Raw genomic sequence first — 23,278 nt, forward strand, 5'->3', positions numbered from 1 at the left:
TTGTTCTGTTCTTGCTTGGAGGAAGCCTGTTTTCTGTATCTTCCTTCCAGTAAAGGACAATTTCACTGATTGAAATTGCTGAAACGATGACACCAGAAGGCTGGTCTCAGATGGCAAACCCCAGCCCATGGGCCATCCCGACTGCGGGCGCTCTTCCCGTGGACAGAGAGTACTGGAAACATTGCTTTTCACCCCAAACCAGAAACAAATGGTATTGTGAAACAGCAGAGACATCTGAAACAAAAAAAATAACTGTCACCACCCACACAGTGCTGTGAGCTGTGCCAGATTCCACCCCCCTGAAATGCAGGATTCACCCCTGAGAAGCTAAATCTGTAGTGAGTTTGGCTCTTCTGTGTAGCTGGATACTTTTGAGAAGGCTTTATTCACTGGAGGGTGTATCTGCACTTGGTAGCTTGGGCCCTCCAGGGTCAGTGAGCCGTGTCTCCCAGTGGGGAATATAACTGTGTGCTGGGGGTAGGAATAGGGCTGATTGTGGAAACCACGGGGAAACAACAGAGGCAGTTAACAGGGTAATAAGTGAGCTCCTTGGCACTTTCCTACAAGAGCAACATATTCCACAATAAAAGTCCTGGGAGGCCTTTCTTCTCTTTTATTGGAATGTGACTTATCATCCTAATGAACACCAGGTGTTTCACAGAAGACGGCTGGACAGCAGCAGCTCGTTTTGGAGAGCACAGCCCTTCCTCTCTCTCCTCAGGTGCCTCCAGGATCTGCTCTCAGAGCCCAGGCTGAGCATCCCCCTGCTCCCCACCCGCCCTGGAGCTCCCACTCCACTGGCACAGCTATTGGGGCAGGAGAGGGACTGAACCATAGCCTGGCCCCGCTGGGGTTAACCTTAAACTGGTTTTCTCAAGAGCAAGCAGCAGGAGAGCAGCAGCTCCCGGAGGAAGCAGGCTGTGCTCCTATGGCTGGCTCACAGGATGCCAGGCTGCAGGATCCAAGTGTCCCAGGAGAGGCTGTGACAAAAGGCAGGTCATTGTGCCCAGCTTTCCTCCAGGACTTCAGGGCAGCAACTTGCTTTTATTAGAAAACGGAAGCTGAGTGCCTTATTTAATCCCAGGGCCGGGCAGCTGGAGCCTGAGGAAAGACAGCTGCTTTGTGGAGAGACTGTCAGTAAAATAATAAGATTGAAAACCCAGTGTACATTTAGTGCACTTGGGAAAATTTCTGTGCTGCAGATGCCTTGTGTGGGGCGCTTGGATCAAAGATGAATACAGGGCAGAGGGAAATTTCTGATGCACAAAACCTCCTGCTGAGGCTTTAGTGTCTCAAATCCTGTATTTTTCTGAAAATCCCGTCTTAAATGTCTCAGACTGAGGATGCAGAAGTTGAAAGCCCCTTTTTATCTCATCCACTTAGTCAATGCTTTTGACATTAAATGCAAAATCCCTCAGCACTGACACCCTTTCCCTCTGCTGGGGTGAGGGATGTAGCTCACAGGCCCGTGGGGGGTCTAATCCAGGGCTCCCTGCTTGCGCCATGTCCACAGGACAGGGAAGGGATGCTCCAAAGTGTTCCTGAACTCTGCACACCTAATGGGAGATGCAGATGACATTTTACTTCTCCTTCTCCATAGCAAATACAGAAAATCACTGAGCTGAGGATTTGCAGGTCTTGTCATGAGCTGTAGTGAAGAATGATGCAGGGCAGAAAATCCCTCCCAGGATTTCCTGCCTCAAGCTCTCAATTTATACATGATATTTAAAGCCATCTTTAGAAAAACATGTCATCTTGACTGTGGAGGTAGCTAGTCTACCCTATAAAAATTTTCATATGATGACTCTGAATTAAAGGTGCAGTCTCTATTTCTTATGCACCAGAACAGCTCCTTGGCTTGTTTCCAGCATCTGCTGCTTGACTGGGCTGAAATTTATACTGGTGTGAACTGGAGCAAAGGGAATGAAAGAGGCTCGCTACTGATGATCTAAGCTCTGCAGCAGACAAATTAGTGTTCAAGGCTATGCCATGTCCACATTTATCATGTTAATTGATAGATCGTAAACATGTCTCTCTACAGACACTTGGATTAATTTCTGCGGAGGACAACCTAAAGGATAAATTAGATTAAACAAAATCAGATTTTCACAGCCGTAGGCTGCTGGATGTCTCTTTTCTTTTCCCTGCAGATGCTGGATGTGATGGTTTGGATCCTTCATGGAGTTAGATCAGTGGTGTTCCATGCTCATCAATGGTGTGATGCTGGTTTACACCAGATGAGGATCTGATCTGTAGCACTATGCCTGCCCACCTCACATTAGGCTTCATACTACAGTCAGATTGTACCAGATTTGTTAAAATACATTTGAACATACAAGAAAATGGACTAGGGGCATGGTGACCCTTTTCTCCAGGGGAAGGAGGACTTGGAGCCTCCTTCCACATGGCATGTCCAATCCAGAAACGTCTGCCCACACTGAGTGGCTGTGATGGCATGAACAGGTCTGTGGTCCAACAGGAGTTTTTAAGGCAGCCCCCGAGTGAGGAAAATCTTCTGAAACACTAGAAGGGCCACAGGGTCCATCCTGGAGTGCAGAGCGGTCCATGTGCTACGTGTCCCAACTGTGGGGTTTGGTTACCCTCCAGGGTTTTCCTCCTCAGGCAGGTAGTGGTTTGTGGCACCAGGTCACCACGTCACCAAACTTGTATCATGACAGACTGGCCAGCTGGTTCACGGGGGGAGGAAATAAGACTTGGGCGCTACCACATCCCTGCCCAAGCTCTGCCCCTTGATTACTCAGGGGCACTAATTATGAAGGAGGCTCTTGCTCTGCTGCTGTATAATTATGCAGTGCACAGTCCAAGCCTTAATATAGCTCTGAGTGAACTCCTTTGAGTTTTCTCCTGTTCTCTGAAAAGAGGCTCAGTCTTGGACAAAATACCAGAGTAGCCTCCTAGCAATGAAATCTGTATTGAACACAGGGTGGACGCAGTGCCTGGAATTGCTGCCCGGGAGCTCTTGCAGGAGATTAGTGTCTTGGCTCGTCTGTTGCCTTCCGTTTCTGAACTTGGGCTGGCAAGTTCAGAAAACTACTCCTTTTCCCACAACAGTCAAAAAGCTGCGTTTGCAGAGGAGCGAGGTGGGGTAGCAGATTTTGGATCACACCATAGAGGCAGCATAGGAGGAGGGAGGCTGCTGGCTGCTGTTTTGGTTCTGTTCTAGAAGCAGCTGATGATCGCCGGGGCATCAATTTCAGCAAAGAGTGTTCTGCCCTCCCTACCGTCGGGGCTCTCCAGAGCACGGTAGCCTTGCCGAAAAATCGCCTGTCTCCTGGTGCGCCCCAGCCCCCGGAGCGCCAGCACGGCCAGGATGTGCTCCTTCCTGCAGAAACCAAACAAAACCTCGCTCAGTCCCGGTGAGCAAAGCCAGCCCAGAGGTAAGCAACCACCAGCCATACTGGAGATGGCGCGGGGCCATGGCAAAGCACCGGGGAATGTCCCCTCACCGCACCGGGGGGGCCACCAGGACAGGGGTCTGCAGCCTCCGGAGGTACCGACCAGCTCCTACCACCCTGTGCTGCTGGGACACCCTCCTGCTGCTGGTGCTTCAGGGACTTTCCTCCTCCCTCTCCATGCAAACATGATGTCTTTTGCAGGTTTTTCCGAGAGGCTGCAGACCTTTTATTTAATGTTTATTTTGAGTTAATGGAAGTGCTAATATTTAGGAAGCTGACAGGCACTAATTAGATTAGAGCTAGGAAAGCCAACCTGGAAAAATACCCTGTTCCAGTAATTTTGGTATATACAAATTCAGCAACATCTCTGAGAACTCAGGGGAAGAATTAACGGAGACCTGAACAGGAAGCAACGCAGGTCCAGCAGGTTCTGTCTCGTTTTCCAAACTTAATTGTGAAAAATGATATTACTCAACAATGGAAAGCCAGGAAATAGATCAGCCAATAGGATGAGCCTTAAAACCTAGTTTGGGTCTGAGGCTAATGGCAAAAAAGTACCACAAATTACAGCCTTGTAAATGGCTTTTCTGCCTGGAAAATTGTTTTCAAATAACTAAACCTGACTAGCCATCAGTTACCTCCCCCATCCTTCCCAGAACAGGCACTGTGCCTCCTTCATCAGCTTAGTCTGGCCACTGGGATTAAGGCATTTTTTTTGTAGGATAGGTATGTTCACCTAGGAAATGACTCAGGAACAATTATTTTTTTTCAAGCACATGTTTGAATTTCCCTACACATATAAGCCCAAAGCATATCTGACCCACTCAAGTTAAGCATACTTATGAAAAATTTTAAGACTCAGTTTTGGGGAGAGGAAAATACTTAATGTCATTTTTTTTCTGAATATTTCAGGGTCCACTTCAGTGTTCTGAGCAATTTGTTCAATTTATGGTTTATTTTGATTGTATAAATGTTATCCAGCAGGAACTGTGTAACCCAGTGCAAAAACTTTTGGTCTTTTTCTGAAATTACTCTAATGAAATGGAATTTTTTGCAAGCTGTGCCACTGATATTCTTTTTCAATGTCTGGAAGAAGAGATGTAGAAGAGGAGGTGACTTCTGATATGCAGCTGCTTAGCCATGCACAGAGCTAGTCACTTTGTTTACTTTCTCAGTAGCCTTAAATTTTGCAGATGCTGCTTTGGAACAGCAAACAGAAAGTATAAAAGAAAGAATTTGTAATTATTCCAAAATTTAGTGGAATGTCTGCTGCACTTTGAGGTCTGAGCCTGGGAACATGACCCAAACTATTTGCTCCAAAGCTGGAGTCTGCAGATTGGCAAGCTGGGCTAATACTGGTGATGCACTGAAAAGCAACCTGGAGCTTTACAGTGAAATGAGGTTCATTTAGAGCAATAAAATGGTATCCAGTGATAGGACGCATGGGAATGGTTCAAAGCTAGGCCACGGAAGGTTTAGACTTGATATTAGGAAACATTTCTTTACTGAGAGGGTGGTCAAACACTGGAACAGCCTTCCTCAAAAGGTGGTTGATGCCCAAGCCTGTCAGTGTTGAAGAGGCATTTGGACAGTGCCCTTATGTTAACTTTTGGTCAGTCCTGAAGTGGTCAGGCGATTGGGCTAGATGATTGTTTCAGGCCCTTTCCAACTGAACTGTTTTGTTCTGTTCTGTTCTGCTCTATTCTATTCTATTCTATTCTATTCTATTCTATTCTATTCTATTCTATTCTATTCTATTCTATTCTATTCTATTCTATTCTATTCTATTCTAAAATGAAAAGTCCTTTGAGATAATGTGTGCACTACAAGATCCAGGAGTCAGGGGGGAAAAAGAGAAAGGCTACAGCCATAAAGAAAGCAAAATAAGGTGGGATTTCCCCTGTTGCTAGCACCTTGACCTCTAACGTGTGGCTACCAGGAGAGAAGAGAAGCTGAAGAGCTTGGCCAAGGCATGGGGCGAGCTGGGGCTGTTTGGGATGGAGCCCAGCAGTTCTGGCATCTGCCGCTTCATGTACCTGATGTCTGGGTAATCCTGACACAGCTCCTTGATGTACTCCTTGATCTTGTCTTTTTTCTTCTCCCCAATGATATTGGCAATGTGGTGTATGGCGGGAAGGAGCCAGTCAGAGTCGGAGCCCTGCAAATGAGGAGGCATACGGAGACATCAGTGGGGAGGGCAGCACCCGCAAAATGCCTTTTTACCTGCATCGCAGAGAACAAGCACTGCTGCGGGCAGGGACGGGCTGCCCCGGGGTGGGCAGTGGGCTGCTGGGGGGACAGCAGGCTGGTGGCTGAGGTGGCATAGGGTGGCAATGGCCAGGCACCCCTGGGAGCTCTGCTGGGGCCTGACTCCGCGCTCCCTGATGCTCACGAGCACCCCGGCGATCGAGGCGATGTGGCTGTGGTCAGGCACAGCAGCAGATGCCAGAGACTTCATCACCCAGTGCCGAATAGTTCTGTGTGTCTCATGTCTGAGAGGCATCTGCCTCCCTGGAATTCAGTGGCCCCGGCCACTTGAATTTCTGCAAAATCCAATTAATTCAACTTTGCCTTCCCTGAAAACCCCAGACTGATGTTGCCTAGTCACAAAACACGCAAACAGCCACAATTTGCTCCCTATCACCCTCCTGTATGCAGACTGTGTGCCTGGGTGGATCTTCTCGACAGACACATCTCCATGAGCTGTACCCAGGGCAGGGATCCTTCGGAGGCAAGGTGCATCCCACGGCCCAAGGAAAACAGGCCCAGGAAGAAGTTGCCACGGGATGCTGGTGATCCCACAGCACATGAACCACCCTGTGCGAAGCTCCTGTGGGCCTGGGAGTGTGTTTAAACACCGGGCGCTGCAACCGGAGAGCTGCCAGCTGAGCATGCAGAAACCACTACAGCAGAGTAGCTGTCGGGCTGGGAGTCCACACCATGAACCTGCAGTAACCACCTTGCTCACTCTCTTTTAAGCACTTTTACATTTCCTGAGGCTTGCCCGCCTTGAGAGCCTGCCACCTCAGCTCCTGGGAAGCCCAGGGAGGATATTTCACCTTCGGGAATGAGGCAGCCAGGGGATGCCAGGAGGGAACTCACATACCTGATCAATGAGCATGTTATTAAGGATTCTGGCTTCCTGGTTCATCTTTTCGCTCACTTGCTGCCGTGTATCCCTGTTCATTTTCCGTCTGGGTTTGATGACCTGCATGATGTATTTCTTCACCACATACTTATGAACATCGCGTAGAAGCTCCTGGTTAATAACAAAGCAAACCTCATGGTTTTTCTGTGGTTCCCACGCAAAGCCACAGCAGTGGGAGAGGGGCGGGGGAAGCCTGTGGGTCTTTAGCGGCAGCGAAGGGTGTCAAGGAGACACACGAAGGCAGAACACCATCAGCACATGCTCCCCAGGCCAGCCCTGCCGAAGGGAGCCGGCAGCTTGCAGCCCCTTGCTCTGGCACAGAGGGATGGCAATGCCCAAGGGAATGCCATGGAAATACACCTCGCCATGAAATAGCCCATGATTTTGTGTTGGCAGTTTGGCTTCTCAGTAGCAAAGGGGGATATTTAGGATTATTTTAAAAGTAGGTTTTCATGGTGCTTGCAGATTTTAAATATAGAGCTGTTGTCACCTACCCATTTATTTCACAACTGCATAGATGTGAAAGGAGTATATAAACCTGCAACTTGTGGAATTATATGTTCAGTGGTAATGTTCACCAAAGCGTTTTGTTACTCTTTAAAGAAATTAGTTCCCATATTTAAACTACAGAAAGGAAAGGTGTTGCTTATTCTCACATGTAGGTGCAGTAATAGCTGAACTCCTCCGCATCAGCAGTCCCCACAGTTATAAACACGCCCCGGCACTGGAAAGGAGCCTGCAGGTTGGACCACAGCCTGCGAATGACAGTGGGACACCCCAGCATCTCTGTGTCTGGCACGGGACCGGCTGCCTACCTGACCCATGGGCTCCCTCAGGTGCTTCAGGTGCTTGGAGAACTGCGAGACTGCCAACGCCAGCGAGTCTGGCCTTTCCGTCGCCAAGATCCAGTCCTTGGTCAGGATCATCTTAAGGAGTGGCTGAAAAAAGACCAACTCACTGATGTCACCGGTAATATTCAGAGTAGCTGATGCACTAGCTGAAGGCCCCCAGCTGTATGCCTGCTGGGGGGGCTGCAACCGAAAAAAGTAGAGCACTGATGGCGCGTCCACTCTGCCTGAAGACACACCAGGAACTCGGCACCAGGAGCACGGAGCAGGTTGGGCTTCACTCTCCACCCCAAGGAATTCAGGCCCACGTGTCCCCTTTCTGGGTAGGCGCCCCAGCACAGACAGGAGAAGGGTCACTCCCTGAGCAGGAGATGCTTTGGCATTGAAGGCTTACTTGGGACACCTCATTTCCTTGCTCTGTGCTGCCTCCTAATCCACCAGCTATATTTATTTAGGTAAATAAATTTGTGTCCCTACTGTATGGATGAAGAAACAGATGTAAACGTTAATCAGAGGAAACTCAGGCATGGCTAGAACAGGCTGTAGTGTACAACCATGTATGCTACTGTTACATGGGTTTGCGCCAGCTATGGACATGAAAAGTCACTTGGTAGTGAATCTGCTGGCAATTAGCCCAGTAACCCATCACCCCTCCAGCCTTCTCCACAAGGAAATCAAGCTCCTCTTGCTCACAGCCCTTGCAGGGGGCTGTCTCTGCTCCCTGCAGACCCATATGTTTGCACAAAGTCTCACTGGGATTTTCCCTCTGCTCATTGCTCTGATGTGGTGGTGGTGGAATAGCAGCTGGGAACATCCCCAACTTCATGACTCATGGTCAGTAATGATGCGGGAGTGATGGCACCGTCTCCCATCTGCTCTGGGTACAAGGTGCTCTGTTCAAGTGTCTCCCGTGTCCTGTTTCCCTCGCCAGGCCCCCAGAGCTAATGTGCCTCCACATAGAAACACAGCAATAGCTGCTAAAGGCTTCTGGTGGCACCTGGAAGAGAGTCCCCTGAGAGCCAAAATCAAAATATTCCTTCTCTGGCACATCCCCCTTTGTACTCTTCTCCTCTTAGCTCTCAGGATCTCTGTCCTTAGACTCTTGGAAATCTCTCTCCCAATTATTCCCCTATTTGTGCCCCCCTGCTGTGCTCCCAGCCTGCTGAAGGGCTGTTTACAAATGTTCTGCCCCAGCTTCTCTCAGTTCTCACGGCATTTCGGCTCTCTTGCTCAATGCCTTGGCTTGACTTCTTTCTCCCCTGCCCCTTAGGCTCCAAGAGAAGCTCTGCAGTCACTGGAAAGTCCCCTTGGCCAGGCAGGCTTGGCTTAGATTGGAGCAGTTGAGTGTCTGTCCTGGTTTCTGAAAGTTGGTGATTTAGAAAGTGAATTAGGATGAGTGAAAAGGAGTGGGACCAAAGGCTTAATTTCCCCTGTCTCTTGTGTTATATCAGCTAGGGCTAGTGGACCTTCAGATGGCTGAGAGCAGAAAATCACTTCTGCAATGCCTGGGAAGCACAAACTGCATTGCAGCATGTTGCCTTTTAGGCCTCCTAACACAAGTTAAGATGATATTGGAGCTTTATCAGCTGTTAACAGAGCTTTAACATTCTCACACTGAAAGAATCAGTCTTTCTTCACCATGGAAACAGCCTGGAAAAATCACCTCTACTACAGTGAATTCTGTCCTGTCTGAAGAGGTTGATAACAGACTGTGATGGCAGATCTACAAATAAGTAAGAGTAAATCAAAGTCCTGAAAAATCCAAATGTTTCGATAGAATGAAAAATGTCCCATTGGTGGTGTCCAGCTGACTTGCCCAGTGCTTCACTATCGGTAACGTTTCCTCCCACTGCATTCATTGCCTGAGATGCTAGAGGCCACTAAATACCCTTTTCTTTTGGTTGCCATTCTACTAAAGTAAACAGTTTGGCAAATGTACCATTGCTCATAGTGAAAAACTCCCAGGATGCTGGAAGTGTCACTTTGGGTTAAGGAGGATTTCTATGAATATTTGGCAAAATGCATTTTGGAGGGACCATAATGTCATGCACTGCAAAATGAGGTCTAATTGGTGAGACAAGGAAAGGACAATGGCCCTCAGATGCTGCAGTGTCCTGCGCATACCCTTTATATTTAGGAAATAATGTGGCCAAGATCCTCTTACCTGTGCTTTTGTTCTTAATTTATTTAAAAAAATATTCGTGAAGTTCCTTGTCAGAGCTGCCAAAATCTTCTGCAGTTCCTCAGTGTTGACTTTAAACACTGTTTCTAACCCTGACCTAGAGAGACAGAAAAACACCACTAGTGTATTAATGTTAAAATGTAAACTATTATACTGCATTTTTATCTAGATTGGTATCTTGACAATTATTTTAAAATAAATTTATGTATCTAATAATTAATCTTGGAAACATTTAATGAGGCAAAATAATGACTCTTTTTGCAACTCCTATACACTGAAAATTAATCACAAGTGAGTAACTGACTAAAAAACCATTTCCTCATCAAGGTGGGATGGTTCAACCATGCAGACCAGTTGCGTAAGCTGGTTACTCTTTCACTTGAGCAACACTTCTGCTAAATGATCTCCAGGTACCTGAACGAGCACTGAGGGGCTTACGGGATAAGAAAGAAATAAACCATAAAGGCAGAGAAGGGAAAGCTGCTGACCCTGCGTCCCCCAGGGCCTGGCTGACTCACTCCACGCAGCGTCTATCGGCAGCGTCTGACGGTGAACTACGGGAGGTGGAAACCTGTGGAATTTCCTAGGGACAGTATGCGTTTCTGCAAGGTTTCACACTAATGAGGAAGAAAACATAACTTCTGAGAGGTTAATGAAATCCACAGCAGTATGTGTGGGCTCTGGGGGGCATTGCAAGCTCCTGGCTTTCCTCTCACTCCCCATCCCTGCCCCGCTGTAACATGCTCTGCGGGGAATTAAGGCAGCACCACAAAAATGCTAGTGGGCCCTGAGCTTCCCTGGGTGTGCTAGATGCACTGCTGTGACCACAGAGCACGGGGGGGTTCCTACCGCTGCCTGGTAGTTAGCCCATATGTCTGAGGCTGCCCAGGCAGAACTACAAAACACCTAACAGCATCCCTCTCGCCCCAGGCTGGGGGCTCAGGTCCATAACTCCTGCCGAACATCTGACGTCTGGCTCCAGCATCCACTAAATCATGCTGTTAGGTCACCTACCCCTGCCCAGCAAGTCAGCACCCCCAGCTGACAAATATTTAACTCGATTCAGGAATAAACCCAGCAGAGCCAATCCACCACCCAAACTCCTGCCAGTGGCCTTCCTGGGGCTGGCTTCAGCCTTCACCACCTCTCCAGTCCCCAGCAGCGAAGGGGAGAGCAATTTTCCACAGGGGGAGGAGGAGGCAGAGAAAGGCAGCTAGCTCCTTGGTGAGGTTAGCATTGCTGGAGAGACCGTGCCATCTAGAGACTTCCCGACGGTAGTGCTCGCTGCGGCTGGAGCCGTCGGCTCCTCTGGAGACACCGCAACGCCAAATCCTCTGCAGCCCCTAAATAATATTTATTTATTATTTAGGCCAGGCCCCAGGCGCTAGCCCCGTGTGGGTTGGCTGGGTCGGCCTCTGAGGCACACCGTCTGCATGGCAGGGGCGACCCCAGATGCCGAAGAGCCCCTGGCCTCGGCGGGCCATGTCCCTGCGTGGCTGCAGGCCATCCCCCCGGGGCAGGTGCCGTAGGAGCAGCCCCGGTTCCCGGTGACGCTGCGGCGGCTGCGTGGGCAGCTGCGGGGTGGGAGTTGCGAGGTCGCCGTGTGCCACAGCACCGGGCTGATAGGCCAGACCCTGGGACACACAGCGGCTGTCACCGTCCTGCTTACGGGGACAGAGCCCCTCTCCTGGAAGGACTGGAAGGATAGTCAGGGCCGGTGGGCGCACCTGTTCATCAGGGGCCTTTTCGACTCACGGCTTTAAATAACCAATTTGCAACCCATGCAAAGCCCTGGAAGATCCTGCTACCGGCAGCAATGGCAGGGGCTTATTTGCAGGTTGTGTGCTTTCACAGAGTTTCTTCCAGCCCAGTGTCAAAAGCAGCCTTCAGAATGTTCCTGGGTTTATACTGCAAACCTCCAGAACAAAAAATGAAAAAAACCCTCCCCTGAGGCTGAAAATGAGTTTAAAGCTTTCATGCCAGCACCGGATCCATCCCCCACTTCTGTCTCTTCACCCTTGTGACTTTTATCTGCATTTTTGGGGGAACATTCTCTGGTGAGGTAAGGGCTGGAGGCTGAGCCCCCCAAGGAGACCTTGGCCTTTTCTTTCTGGACACTGCCACCCTCCTGGACCCCGGCAACGCGGCGGCTCGCCTCAGCGGGGAGCGGACTTACATCAGGTCATGGAAGCTGTTGATGTAGGCAGCGAAATAGGGTGCAAAGATGGGGCTGTCCTGGGCAGCGCTCCATGCCACAAACTCCTCCCCGAACCTGTGGGAGAAGACACACAGGTAATGCTACGGGGGGGGGGGGGGACCAAGGATGGCTCATCTTCTGCATAGATGGCGATGTCAGGATTCACCAGTGACTGTCCCAACCTGTCCCCTCTGTATGCGGACATGATTTTTCCAGCTGCCACAACACACATGTGCATTAGAGGGGAATAGATGACAGATAATTACGGGTTTAGGGTACACAGCACTTTTGGAGAGATGCCAGGGATCTCAGCATGCCGAATCTCTGACTTTTCCACACGCTGAGGGATAAACTGTGGCCATGGTACTCAGGCTCATCAGTCTGGTCCTTCATTTCTCAGTATTTTGGGGCAATACAACATGTGCTCTCTTAAGCACACAAGGAAAGGATTTGCCTCAGGGCGAATTTCACAACAGAAGTTGAATAGGAATGGGGCAGCACACCTACATTTCCCCCGTAACCTCAGCATGGTGTGTTAGGTAGCTGTTTTCTGTTTAGCACAGCTCTTACAGTTTTGACAGCTGCTTTACAGCCAGGTCCGCACTGCTGGCAAGAGGCTGCGTGCTCAGGCAGGCTTTGCCTGGTGGTCCCATAATTTGTCAGGGTAAAGGAATCTGTTTGGGCCAGCCTCAGCTGCTTGCATCTCAGGTTTGTTTAAGAAAAAAGCTTAAGTTTCAGTGACTCTTTCATCTGGGAGCCCTTGCTGTCCCAGATTGCATTTTACACTAATTCTGTTTAAAAAAATCAAAAAAGAAAAAAATTTAAAAAGAAAAGAAAGAGAAAAATGGAGAATAAAGAAAAAAAAAAAAAGGAGAAAAAAGGGGGAAAAAAAAATAAAAAAAAAGGAAGAATGAAACATCACTACTGCATTTCTTCTCAAAAACTCAGGCAGACTTCAAAGCCAAATAGCTGGATTGAACTACCCTGCTTGCTCAGGGTATGGGAGACAAGTGTAGATCACTGGGTTATTAGAGATGAGGGTTTAGAAGCGAAAGTATTGCCTTTAGAGCACTTTGGACACCTGCCATGCCCCAGGTTTATGATCTGAGAATGCAAAGCTCAAGCTCCCCACCCTTGCTCCTGCAAAATGTCTATTATCAAACTCCCCACCCAGCACCTGCCGGAGGTGGGAAAGTTCAAAGGTTGATGCAAAATTATTTTTAGTCATGCTCGGGGTTGATTCATGCTGAACAGCCTCTGCAGATCGCTGCTCTGGCAAGTAGCTAACAACCCCCCAAAACACAGCCCCACGGGAGGGGTCGGACAGCGTGTCACTGTGCTGGGACCCTCTGCGAGCCAAAAACCTTCCCTGGAGCATCCCCCAAACACATTACAGGGGATAAGATCTGAAGCCATAACTCAGGAACTGCCAAGCAGAAAAACATTAATTCAGCAAAGGTGTAGGGTCCTGTGTCCCTTAGACACTGAGTAAATATTTTTACAAAGACTCAGAAGGCAGCCCGGCTTTATGTTTTGTCTGGGTGTAACAGAGAGTGTCCCATGAGCCATTTCTATGCTCATAACCACGGGATGCAGGAGGAAACCCTTTTGGCAGGACTCACCCTGGGACACCTAGATGATGTTTTGGGCAAGCAGACTCCGGATCTGGGGTGTGCATAACTGCTGCTTGCTCGTGGCTACAGCTGCAAGCGACCAGCACCCAACGCCACAAAGGTCCCAGACGGATGGGACCCCAGTGGTCCCGTCCCTTTCCAGCCAGCAGCTCCTTCCTGGAGCTCTGACCTCAGATTTTGGGACTCGCAAGAGTCCCATCTGGGTCTGTTTATGACTCCCTCCAAGTTGTTTTGCAGCTTGCTCATTATTGGGCTCATTGTGATCTCTAATTCTCCCAGGAGCAGGCCCATGCCTGCTTGGTGCCAGCTTCTGGCCCAGTGTATGGACCTTTTCCTTGCTTTTTTTACCAGTGTGGGACTCATTTGGAAGGAATGTGCTGCCCAGAGCGGTGATGACCTTGGTATGAATTCATGCAGCTCTGCCAGGCACAGCTCAAGTGTTTTCATTTCCAGGCTTCTGCTGATCTCTCCAGATATCTTCATGTGCTCCCCGATGATCTAGAAAAGGGCATGAAAAAACTCCAGTGAATGAGACAAGCATGGGCAAAGCATCCTTCACAAGAATCTCATGCAGTTTTAGTTAATAAAAATGACTTGCCTAGCAAAGGGGGAAACAGATGACTTTTTGCCAGGTGGTTTTCATTATTCTCTGGCAGTTTTAAAAATAATAATCCAGAATGGGCCAAGAGGCACGAAATGATTTGTGGCATAATCATTCATCCTTAATAGCCCCATGTCCTTCTGCTGTCTGAGCATGTTAGACGTGGTGTTGACTGGAGCCCCAAGCTGCCCCCTCTTCTGGGGGGCCATCCTCCTCTTCTGGGGGGGATCTGCAGGAGGGATGGATCCCCAACTCAGTGCCCAAGGGGAGCTGAACTGTCCCCACGTCTCCATGCTGAAGGTGGCTATAAGCACTATCCCTAGCGTCCCACACAAGCCCCATTCTCAGGAGTGATACCAAGACCACACAGAGGGTTGGGTATCACCCCCAAATCTTGCTTGCACTGGGCGTCCTCCCTAATTTCCATTCCCACAGCCCCGGCTGCCTCTCCGGAGTGAGGCAGGCTGCAGTCCCACTTTGGCGCTTCCTGAGGCATCCTACCCATCTGCTAATCCAATTCAGACCTGCCTTCCTAGTGATCACATAACGTGTAATATTCCTCTGAGGAAAAAGAATCACGGTAGCAGGCAAACCTCTTTGATTTTCCTTCTTTCACTCTCCTCTTTTTTTTTTTTTTTTTTGATATTATTTAATTGAAATGACTCAACCATTTGAGTGAGGAGAATGAATCTAAACCCCTCCTGGATTTATTACCCTGAAGTCCCAAAAGCTAGTAAGAGCTTTTGTTTTTTGTACTGTTTAAATTGGAGTGGCTGTCACTGCCTACGGCCTTTCCACAGCTGTCACAGCCCCGGGACAAAGTCACTCTTTCAGCCAAGGGGTTTCTCTAACAAACCTTTTCTTTCCGCCTTTTCTTTTTTTTCCTTTCTCTTTCTTCTTTCTAATCAAAGAGATTTAAGGACTTTTAAAATCAGTTGCCTATTATGTTGCTGACACAATTGACAGCAGGTTTAATTTGCAGCTAGAAGGCAAGCGGGAGAGCTAAAAGTTGTAATAAATGGCATTTACTGCTCTAATGTATTCTGCCAGTGCGTGACTAACATAAATTATTGCAGGAGGCGGTACCTCCACCCCAGAAGGTAACGATCCAGTTTCCCTGGAACCACAGAGCCCTCCCCCGCACTTTGTCCCAGCTAGTTAAATACCGTTTGAATATCAAAGGAGAGCGAGGAGTGGTAGAGGTTTTCCTTCACTTCTGGATGAACTTCCTTCTCCCACTTCTCCATGACCTCCAGTCTCAGGATGTTTCCAAAATAGCTTTTGATTTTCCCCTAAATGTTAAACGTAGGAAGGAAACGTACCGTTCAGGATAAGGAAGCAAGCATGAGTAAAGTGGCTCACCAAGTTTTGCTTCATCGACAGGTGTGTAAGACTGATGTGTGCAGTGTGGACAGGCAAGCAGAGGCAAAGGTCTTGCTCCAGACCCCATGGGTGTACCCAGGATCTTGGGAAAAATCAGGAGCTGTGCTGTGTAAGGGCAAGGTACTCCCAAATTAAGGGAGAATCATTCTCCTGGCAGAGAAATATTGTGTCAGCTGTTTGTTTGATTGCAAAGTCCTCTAGCACGTGTAACGAACAAGGTCAGGATTAAAGATAAAACTGGTTCTTTCTGGCAGTATAGCCACTCGAATAAGTAGCAGCACTGTTCAGTCCTGGCTGATAAATCAATCTTGTTGTCGGTGAAACACGATGATCCTTCACCAGCACGAGGGAGCAATACCAGTTTTATTCAGCTGGGTACCCTGAACTCACCTTGAGCAGTGCCTTGTTTCAGAAATCATTTGCAAGAAAATGTCTGAGCCCAGCAAAGCATATAGTCTCACACGGGGTCCCAGCCAAGGACAGCAGAAAGACATCTGCAGAAGGGGCTTCCTAGGAGAAGCTGAACCAGGGGGAGGTCCTCTGGTGGGGACATGCCCAAAGCTGCTGTCCTGTAGTAAACTTCAGATGTGCTGGAGGAGATCATACGCTGTGAAAGTCGCAGCTAAAATGCCTTTACATCTAGCTTTGCAATGCACTCAATCTGATGAAGCCCAGCTATGACTTTTCAGTAAGCCTCTGCCATACTGTAAGGGTCTGGTACAGTCCCTTTGGATATGTGATCATCCAGGTTCAGGCCCATGGCCTGCTTCGATCCCTGAACTGGTATTCAGGGCTTTTTTTGCTTTTGATTAAAGGCCATTCTGCATGGAGCTGGCAGGACTGAGCACCTGGTGGAGCAAGAAACCACAACGCAGCTATCCAAGACCGCTGCCCGGGAGGCTCCCATACCTTCCCCGGGGGGCGTGTGGGGACAAGGTCAAAACTCTCACCTTTGCAGAAGTGATGTAGTCATTTTTCAGTTTCTCCCAATCAGCTGGTGCTAACAGCAGGGACAGGTTTTCTGTCTTAACTTCTGGTTTGAGATCAGGGTGACCCAGAAAGAGTTCACTGGAAAGATTCAAAAGAACAAATTATGTTGCCTCAGAGCGTGAGTAAACTGATGGAATATTCATGTGGCATGAGCTACATAATTATTAAGCCGTGAGAAATACACTTAAAGCTTAAATTGCGATGCTTGTTTTCAAGCTTTAACAAGAAAATCTTTCCTCGCTATTCAAAATCCTAATTATTCAAAATCAAAATGATCTAAGGTTCCAGCCCACCTTAGAAATCATGAGACTTCTGACTTGTTTGGACATGAAAAGTGCTATGAGAATTTACTTTTTTAAATAAACAACCCGAAGCTGATTCATCTGACTACGAGCTTGTGAAATGCCTTTCAGGGTAATTCCTGTAGCAGCGTGCTGCTTTGTAGTTAGCTGATCTCCCTGGCTCCTCTCCGGTGTCACATCGCGGCTTATGTCAGCCTGTTATTTTGCCCTGAGCATTATCCCTCGGGGGGGGGGGGGTGGCAGAGCAGGTCCTGATGGGCGCAGGGCAGCCTCGGGGAGGCACCCCCATGCCTGGGCCACCGGCCACGGCAGCGGCGCAGTTCCCCCGCCGATGGAAGCGGTGGGTGGACGTGCCGCTGCAGAGTCCGGCTCTGAAGTACGCTCAGCTGACACACAACTTCACCGCTCGATTTCCTCTGGATTGCCGTGTAATCAGGCCAGCTGATTAGCAGGGAGGCAGGGAAAGGGAGTGGGTGTTTGTGTTTCTCCCTCTGGGGTGAGAGTTGAATGTGCTACCCTTGCGATCTGCCGCGGACATTGCATCTTTCAGGGCAGTGAAGGTAGAGGGGGGGAAAGAAGAAAATATTCATGCACTTGATGAATGTGGGACGTAAGTTGCAAGCAGTCACCTGGTTGGCAGGGAACACAGCTGCAACGACCTGCACACAGCCGGCTCGTTTGCCCATCCACCAAAAAGGGGTCCCGTTGTCAAACCAGCGCCAGTTAGGTTTGGATCCAAGTGAGGGCTGTACTGTACAAGGTCAGGCTGGTGCAGAGTGGCTGCTCAGCAGGAAAAAAAGCTCAGCCTGCTGATAGTGTCCTGGCATCAATGTTCCTGTGATAATGGTTCAGATTTCCCAGAGAGGTACTTCTGCACATGTGGAGCATTGCACAGAGCAGCTGCTGCAGGAGCAGCAGATTAAAGGACAGCACAGATTTAAACATGAACTCTCCTCTGTGACTGAGAGGACTGTCTCAGATGTATACTTGAGGAGCTTATTCTCCTTCTTCTCTCTTTTTTTTTTTTTTTTTTCTATTTGTTTGACCTGTAACATTAATAATGAGTTTAGGTAAGACATTTTCTTCTTTTTTTTGGATACCGAGAGGGGATGAAGTTCTTTTGGAATGGGAAAATCAAATAGAAACAGCCCAACCCAGCAAGGGGCTTGCAGGAAGCGCCCCAAACGGCTGCAAGCTCTCAATGAACTCTTTCACAGTAAGTTAGAGAAATACGATGGAGGCACTTTTCTCTGGTGTACAACCTGGCTGCTGCAGCTTGGTTCTTCCTCCCCGCTGCTGCAATGTTGGGGTTCAGTACAACTCCCAGGGGCTGGGGACATGCAGGACTTTCCCTCCAGATGAGATTGGCAGGGACACACGAGGGAGATGGGCAATGGGTGCCAGTGTCATTCCCATAGTGGTCCTGCCATAACACTGGTCAGCCAGTGCCAAGATGCTGAGTTATACACATGTCATCAGGGTCACCGCACCATAAATGGGGGTTTAGAAGCAACTAAGCGAGCTCACAGGATAAATCAGATGAGGGCAGTTCAAAGCAAAGACCATCTGCGGTCCAAATATCCCTGTGCCAAAAGCCACCCCAGGCTAGGGGTGCTCTGGGCAAGTGTCACTGCTGTTTGACCTGTTCCAGCACTGCCCCCTCCCTGCCCATTTTTGTCCACTGTTTGACTCAGTGTTGATACTCCTGCCTTCACTCCTTTTTTTGTTTGTTTGAGGGAAGTCAATTGGTGTGCATTTGCCCCATCCTTGGCCATCTGGTTCAGGCCATTCCTGGAGACCAGCTATTGGGGCAGAGATGATTTTGCCCTGTCATGGCTGTTCTTACATGCTTGTTAGCAGACAAATCTCCTGTGGATGTTGCCTCTCTCCTCCTTCCCACCCCACTGCATATTTCTGTTGGGTTTTAGTCTGGGAGCTCTTTGAGGCCAGGATGATAGGCTGCAGTCTAGCCCAACAAACAACTGAGGACACACAATGCCTGGACCTTACATAGGTGTCTATCTTAAATGTCTCCTTTGGCTGTAAAAAGAGGCAATGTCCAGCAGCACAGTTCTTACTGTTGCTGTGAAGAATTTCTGCCTTTACTCCCCCACACACAGGGTGACCTGGGGATGATGTTAAATATGTTTGTATAGCTCCTATAATATTTTAGAAACCCCTGAATTACAGAGGGATTTAAGAGGTTCTAAAAAACAGGGACCTCCCATTCAACTAGTGGACACGTCTGAGACAGAGCGTTTGTTTTAATGTGTCTAATTTCACTGTGGCATCCTGGTGCCTCCTCAAGATGAGTCTGACCCCTAAGCATTGGCGGGGGGGAATGTCGTCTGTTTCCAAACCCTTCACAGTTTTAATTAAACAGGAAGAAGGCAGGGGTCCCCCAGAGGTCCCTCCCTGTGCCTAGAAAAGTTACTGAGCAGCTGCTGGACCTTGCAAAATATTTGCCGAGAGGGAGCAGTTTTATCAGAGGTGTGAGGAGGAGATTCCTGGCATGTGAGAACAGCAAGTGGGAGAGGGAGGGGAAAATGAGGCAATTTAGATCTGTGAAAAGCAGCAAGTGTTTTTTCCACAAATCTTTGTCCCATCTATTAATAGATTAGCTATCTGGCTCTACTGTAGAAGCGACTGTGTCTCTCTTGCTTGCTCAGGAAACTGAAAACAGGTTGGTGCTTTTGAAGCATGCTGTGGTCCTGCCGCTCTCCGGGGGAGGTTGAAGCATCATGGCAAACGCAGCATCTTACCTTTGGTAGATGTTGGCCACCCAGTCAAGCAAGGTGTAGAGCTCGTTGAATTCCAGTGGTCTCTGGGAGAGCTCTTGCAAGTGTGAGGCAATGGCCTTGTGAAAAGCCTCTACATATATGTCACACACCCGATATTCCTCTGGATAGCACTTTTTTACTGATAACTTGATTTTCAGTAAGTCTTCACTCAGGTGTTTCTGGAGGAAACCCAAGTGGAGATCAAGCCAAGAACTCTCTTCTTCCTTTGATGCCATGGGTACCCTCAGGATTCTTTTTCTAGCACTCTCATTGATAGCCTCCCTCCACTCCTCCCTCCACTTTCTGGGTGTGCCAAGTAAGTCTGACCCAGGACCAGCACCATTGTCTGTGTTAGGATGAGCTGCTTCTTCACGGGCAATTAAAGTCACCAGGGAGGTCAGCATGGTGTCCTCTACAGTGGGATGCTCCAGTGTTGCCACCACGATGGACTGGATGGTGTTCGTGATGGAGTTATAAAGCAAATCCACATCCTTGGACTTCCGTACAAACTCCTGGGGGTTATCTTTGTATTTCTCAGCATCCCGTTCAGCGATAGCCTCATCTTCCAAGTACTTAATGCTTGCAAAAGCTTCCAAAAGTTGCTTTTTCTGAATAAGTTCGTTGATTTCCATTACTGCAGAAAGAAGCGGGGAATGGGTTGGGACAAAGCAGGCGTTAGGTGATTGACAAGTTGGTGACAGAACAAGATGCTCCCCAGGGAGGCTTTTGGGTCTGCTCGGAGTAGCCAGGTCCCAGCAGTGCCTCTGAGACTGATCCCCCCCCCCCCTCCCCCATCTCTCCAGCTCCTGCCTGATGCAGGAGAGGAAAGCAATGGAAATGTAATCACTGCAAATTGAGCCACATCTCTGAACTGGTGGTTTCAGAGGTAGGAAATATCAAAAAAACTGATTAGAGCCCTGCAGGAAAACCTCGAGCAATGGCTAATGAGGCTGCAGAGAGGGACATGGGTCTCAGGCTGCACAAAACTGTCTCTGCCCCTCTTAGTGTGGAGCTGAAGTGGGACTGGTAGTGGGGACAGTTGAGGATATACCCTACCAGCAGGATTTCCTTTAGCACTGGTGTCCTTGTGTCCCAGCATACCAGTGTGCTCAGCACAGCTCTGCTCTCACCAGTGACATTTGTTTTTCAAGTGCTGTCCCTGGATGATTTGTGGAGGTGTGTGTATTGGAGGGGGATCCAAATCTGGTGGTGCTTTCCCTTGGTGCTCAAGTCTCATGTGGGTTTTCCCCACCTCCTTTGCCTTTGTCACCCACTCCTGGTACTGGCTGGTGTTGGCTGAGGCTGGGGGAAAGTCACCAAATACTGTTACCCTCAAAGTGGCTGAGGTCTACCAATGTTTAAATTTATTTTTCAAAGTCTTGCTGATGCAAGAGCCACTGTCTATTTGCCAGTTCTATAAGTATTTGCCATGTATTGAGGAGATCCAAGAGCACTGGTAGATTTTGGGAGGCCCTAGAAAGCTCTCACCATCTCCAGAATCATAACAGATGCTCTGAACAGCAGATCCCACTGTGATAATGGGCATAAGGCAAATATTGAAGAGGAGAAGGGGAAGGGTATTATTTAGGCATGTGTGGCCACTGTTTCTGGGACCAATACGTGCATATAAAATGATATGGAAAATTTGGAGAGCACTCAAAGAAGATATGAATGACTGGTTCATAGGCCATAATTTAATGTCCTTGGGTTTGTTTGCACACAGATTTTATACCATATGCACCAAATAACCTGTGTAGCATAAGCATATCTGTATGAAGACAGAAATACACCAAATGATCCAATTATTGATGCAGCATAGAATGCATAGAGCTTTGAGTGCCTATATGGAGCTACAGTTGCTTCTGCACTCAAAGGAGAGAGAGACTGTGCCAATTAACTTAGTCTCTTCTAGATAAATTAATACGAAACCTGTGTTTGCACAAGTGCTTACAGTGAAAGACTAAAGGAATACATTCTGTTCTGTTTATCAAAGTGAGAAAACACCATTTAATCACCATCTAGGATAATTATTCAGGGAGGTGATATTGGGTGCTAAATAGATCTTTAATTTAACAATACAAGATCAGCCAGCTGGTGGTTGAAGGAAGACAATTGAAAGGCAATTAACTATTATGCAGCTTAATGGTGCACATGATGGAGTCTCCATCGCTTGTCACATTTATCTCAGGATGGGATTTGTTTCTGTCAGATCTGCTCTAGTCTAGGCCAATTGAGAATTATTGGGCACAGGATGGGCCTTATTCATGCAATTTCCCAGCTTGTTTATTGCAGGAGATGAAAAGGGCTTGTGGTAACATTTCCTGTTGCTCCTCATCTATGACCTTCAAGAACAGAGTAGCAAAGTTTATGAGATGGGTTCAGATCCAGCTTACCAACCTCATAATGTATCAGTGAAAGGGAGAAAATAACTTCATGGCACAGTAGAGCACATTACAGCAGTGAGACAATGTCAGCCCTTCTATCTGATCCCCATAACATCCTACGCAGTCGACTAAGAATTTCTTTCTAGAAATTCAGGCTGAGGAAAGGTCAAGCCATGTTGACCCATTTCAGTCTATCTCCTGGTGGATGCATTGCAGTACCTCTGCCTTGAGAAGATGGAGAAGAACAGTGCTCAAACCAAGACCAAAGTCATTGTAGTCGGCCCACACTTGGGTAAAGGTGAGAGCTATCCTAAAAGTAGTCATTATAATTTCACTAAGACCTGTCTACATAATCCTGACAAAATGCATGAGAGTAGCCAGCCTGAGGAAAACAAACCAAAGAAATACTTGCAGCATCACTGTTGTGAGAAGAACAGATGGAAAGTCAGTGTGAGGGAGCAAAGTATCTGGGGAGGTCTCTTTGCAGAGCAGTCTCTAAGATTAGGAAACAAAACAAGGTGGAGGTGCCAAACCAGATCACATCCAGACCATCTTTTTTCCCCGTCAAGATCTTGCTGCAACCTAGAGAGTACAGTCTGGGGACCATCAGTCTGAGAGCTGAAGAGGATAAATTGTCTGGGAGTGCAATGCAGGCAACAGTGTAAGAATAGCCCACATTGCACTTCCAGCTATTGTCAGACCAGCAGTTCCCAAACTGTGCTCAGCAGATTGGTGACTGGTATGTATGATGGGCAATATGTCTGCTGATATGAGCCGACAGGTTGCTAGGTAGTTTGCTGACATGGTTAAACTAACACAGTGGAGGCCACAGAGCAGCATGTTCAGTGACAGGCAGCCTGCCCAGGCTGGGCCAGATAGCACCCCGACGAGTTTGTGCAAGGGGTGACAGTTGTCTCTGATCTGTAAGGGGATGCCCGGTTCTTTAGCACCTCTGTTGGGCCCAAGACTTGCAAAGTGTAAATTACTTGAAGGTTAGATATAACCTGCCGAGAGAATTATACTAGTGGCTTTGCTTCTTACCTGAGAGAGGTTTTCCTTGAATGGGCTCTGCTTCTATCTTCTCACCAATCTCCTCTGTACCATTACAGATCGTGGTTTTGTTCTCCTCATAGCTCTTGGAGAATCGAAAAGAAAGTGATTTTCCTTTCCAAGTGCCAGTACCTTCCTTTCCTTTCTCTTTGTTCAGACTTCGTTTTGATTTCCGGATGCTTAACATTGTTTTAATACCTCTTTCAAAGAACCCACTGTCCCTGCTATGCAAAGTTGGGCTGCTCAGTTCAGAGGCAACCTCCACCTTTTCCTCCTCTGCACTCTTCATTGGAGAGGCTGGTTCTGAGGTCATGCTCCTTGGGTCTAACTCCGTATTTTTATTCATCTCGTCTTTCAATAAGG

At 48.2% G+C, this 23,278-nt stretch overlaps 1 protein-coding gene across 1 annotated transcript; it reads right to left on the reverse strand.

Moving 5' to 3' along the window:
• Nucleotides 1-2,149: 2,149 nt before the first annotated feature.
• On the reverse strand, nt 2,150-23,261 carry EXOC3L4 (exocyst complex component 3 like 4). Its single transcript, XM_032981605.2, has 11 exons — nt 22,907-23,261; nt 19,464-20,115; nt 16,360-16,477; nt 15,193-15,318; nt 13,823-13,923; nt 11,771-11,866; nt 9,577-9,691; nt 7,380-7,502; nt 6,523-6,675; nt 5,453-5,574; nt 2,150-3,343 (listed from the first exon to the last, which is right to left on the reverse strand). The coding sequence occupies exons 1-11, from the start codon at nt 23,259-23,261 to the stop codon at nt 3,181-3,183; spliced, it is 2,124 nt and encodes a 707-aa protein (XP_032837496.2). The 3' UTR covers nt 2,150-3,180.
• Between the last annotated feature and the right edge of the window lie 17 nt (nt 23,262-23,278).

The sequence above is a fragment of the Tyto alba genome, unplaced genomic scaffold (genome assembly GCF_018691265.1).
Source record: "Tyto alba isolate M040663 unplaced genomic scaffold, T.alba_DEE_v4.0 Super-Scaffold_29, whole genome shotgun sequence".
NCBI classification, from domain to species: domain Eukaryota; kingdom Metazoa; phylum Chordata; class Aves; order Strigiformes; family Tytonidae; genus Tyto; species Tyto alba.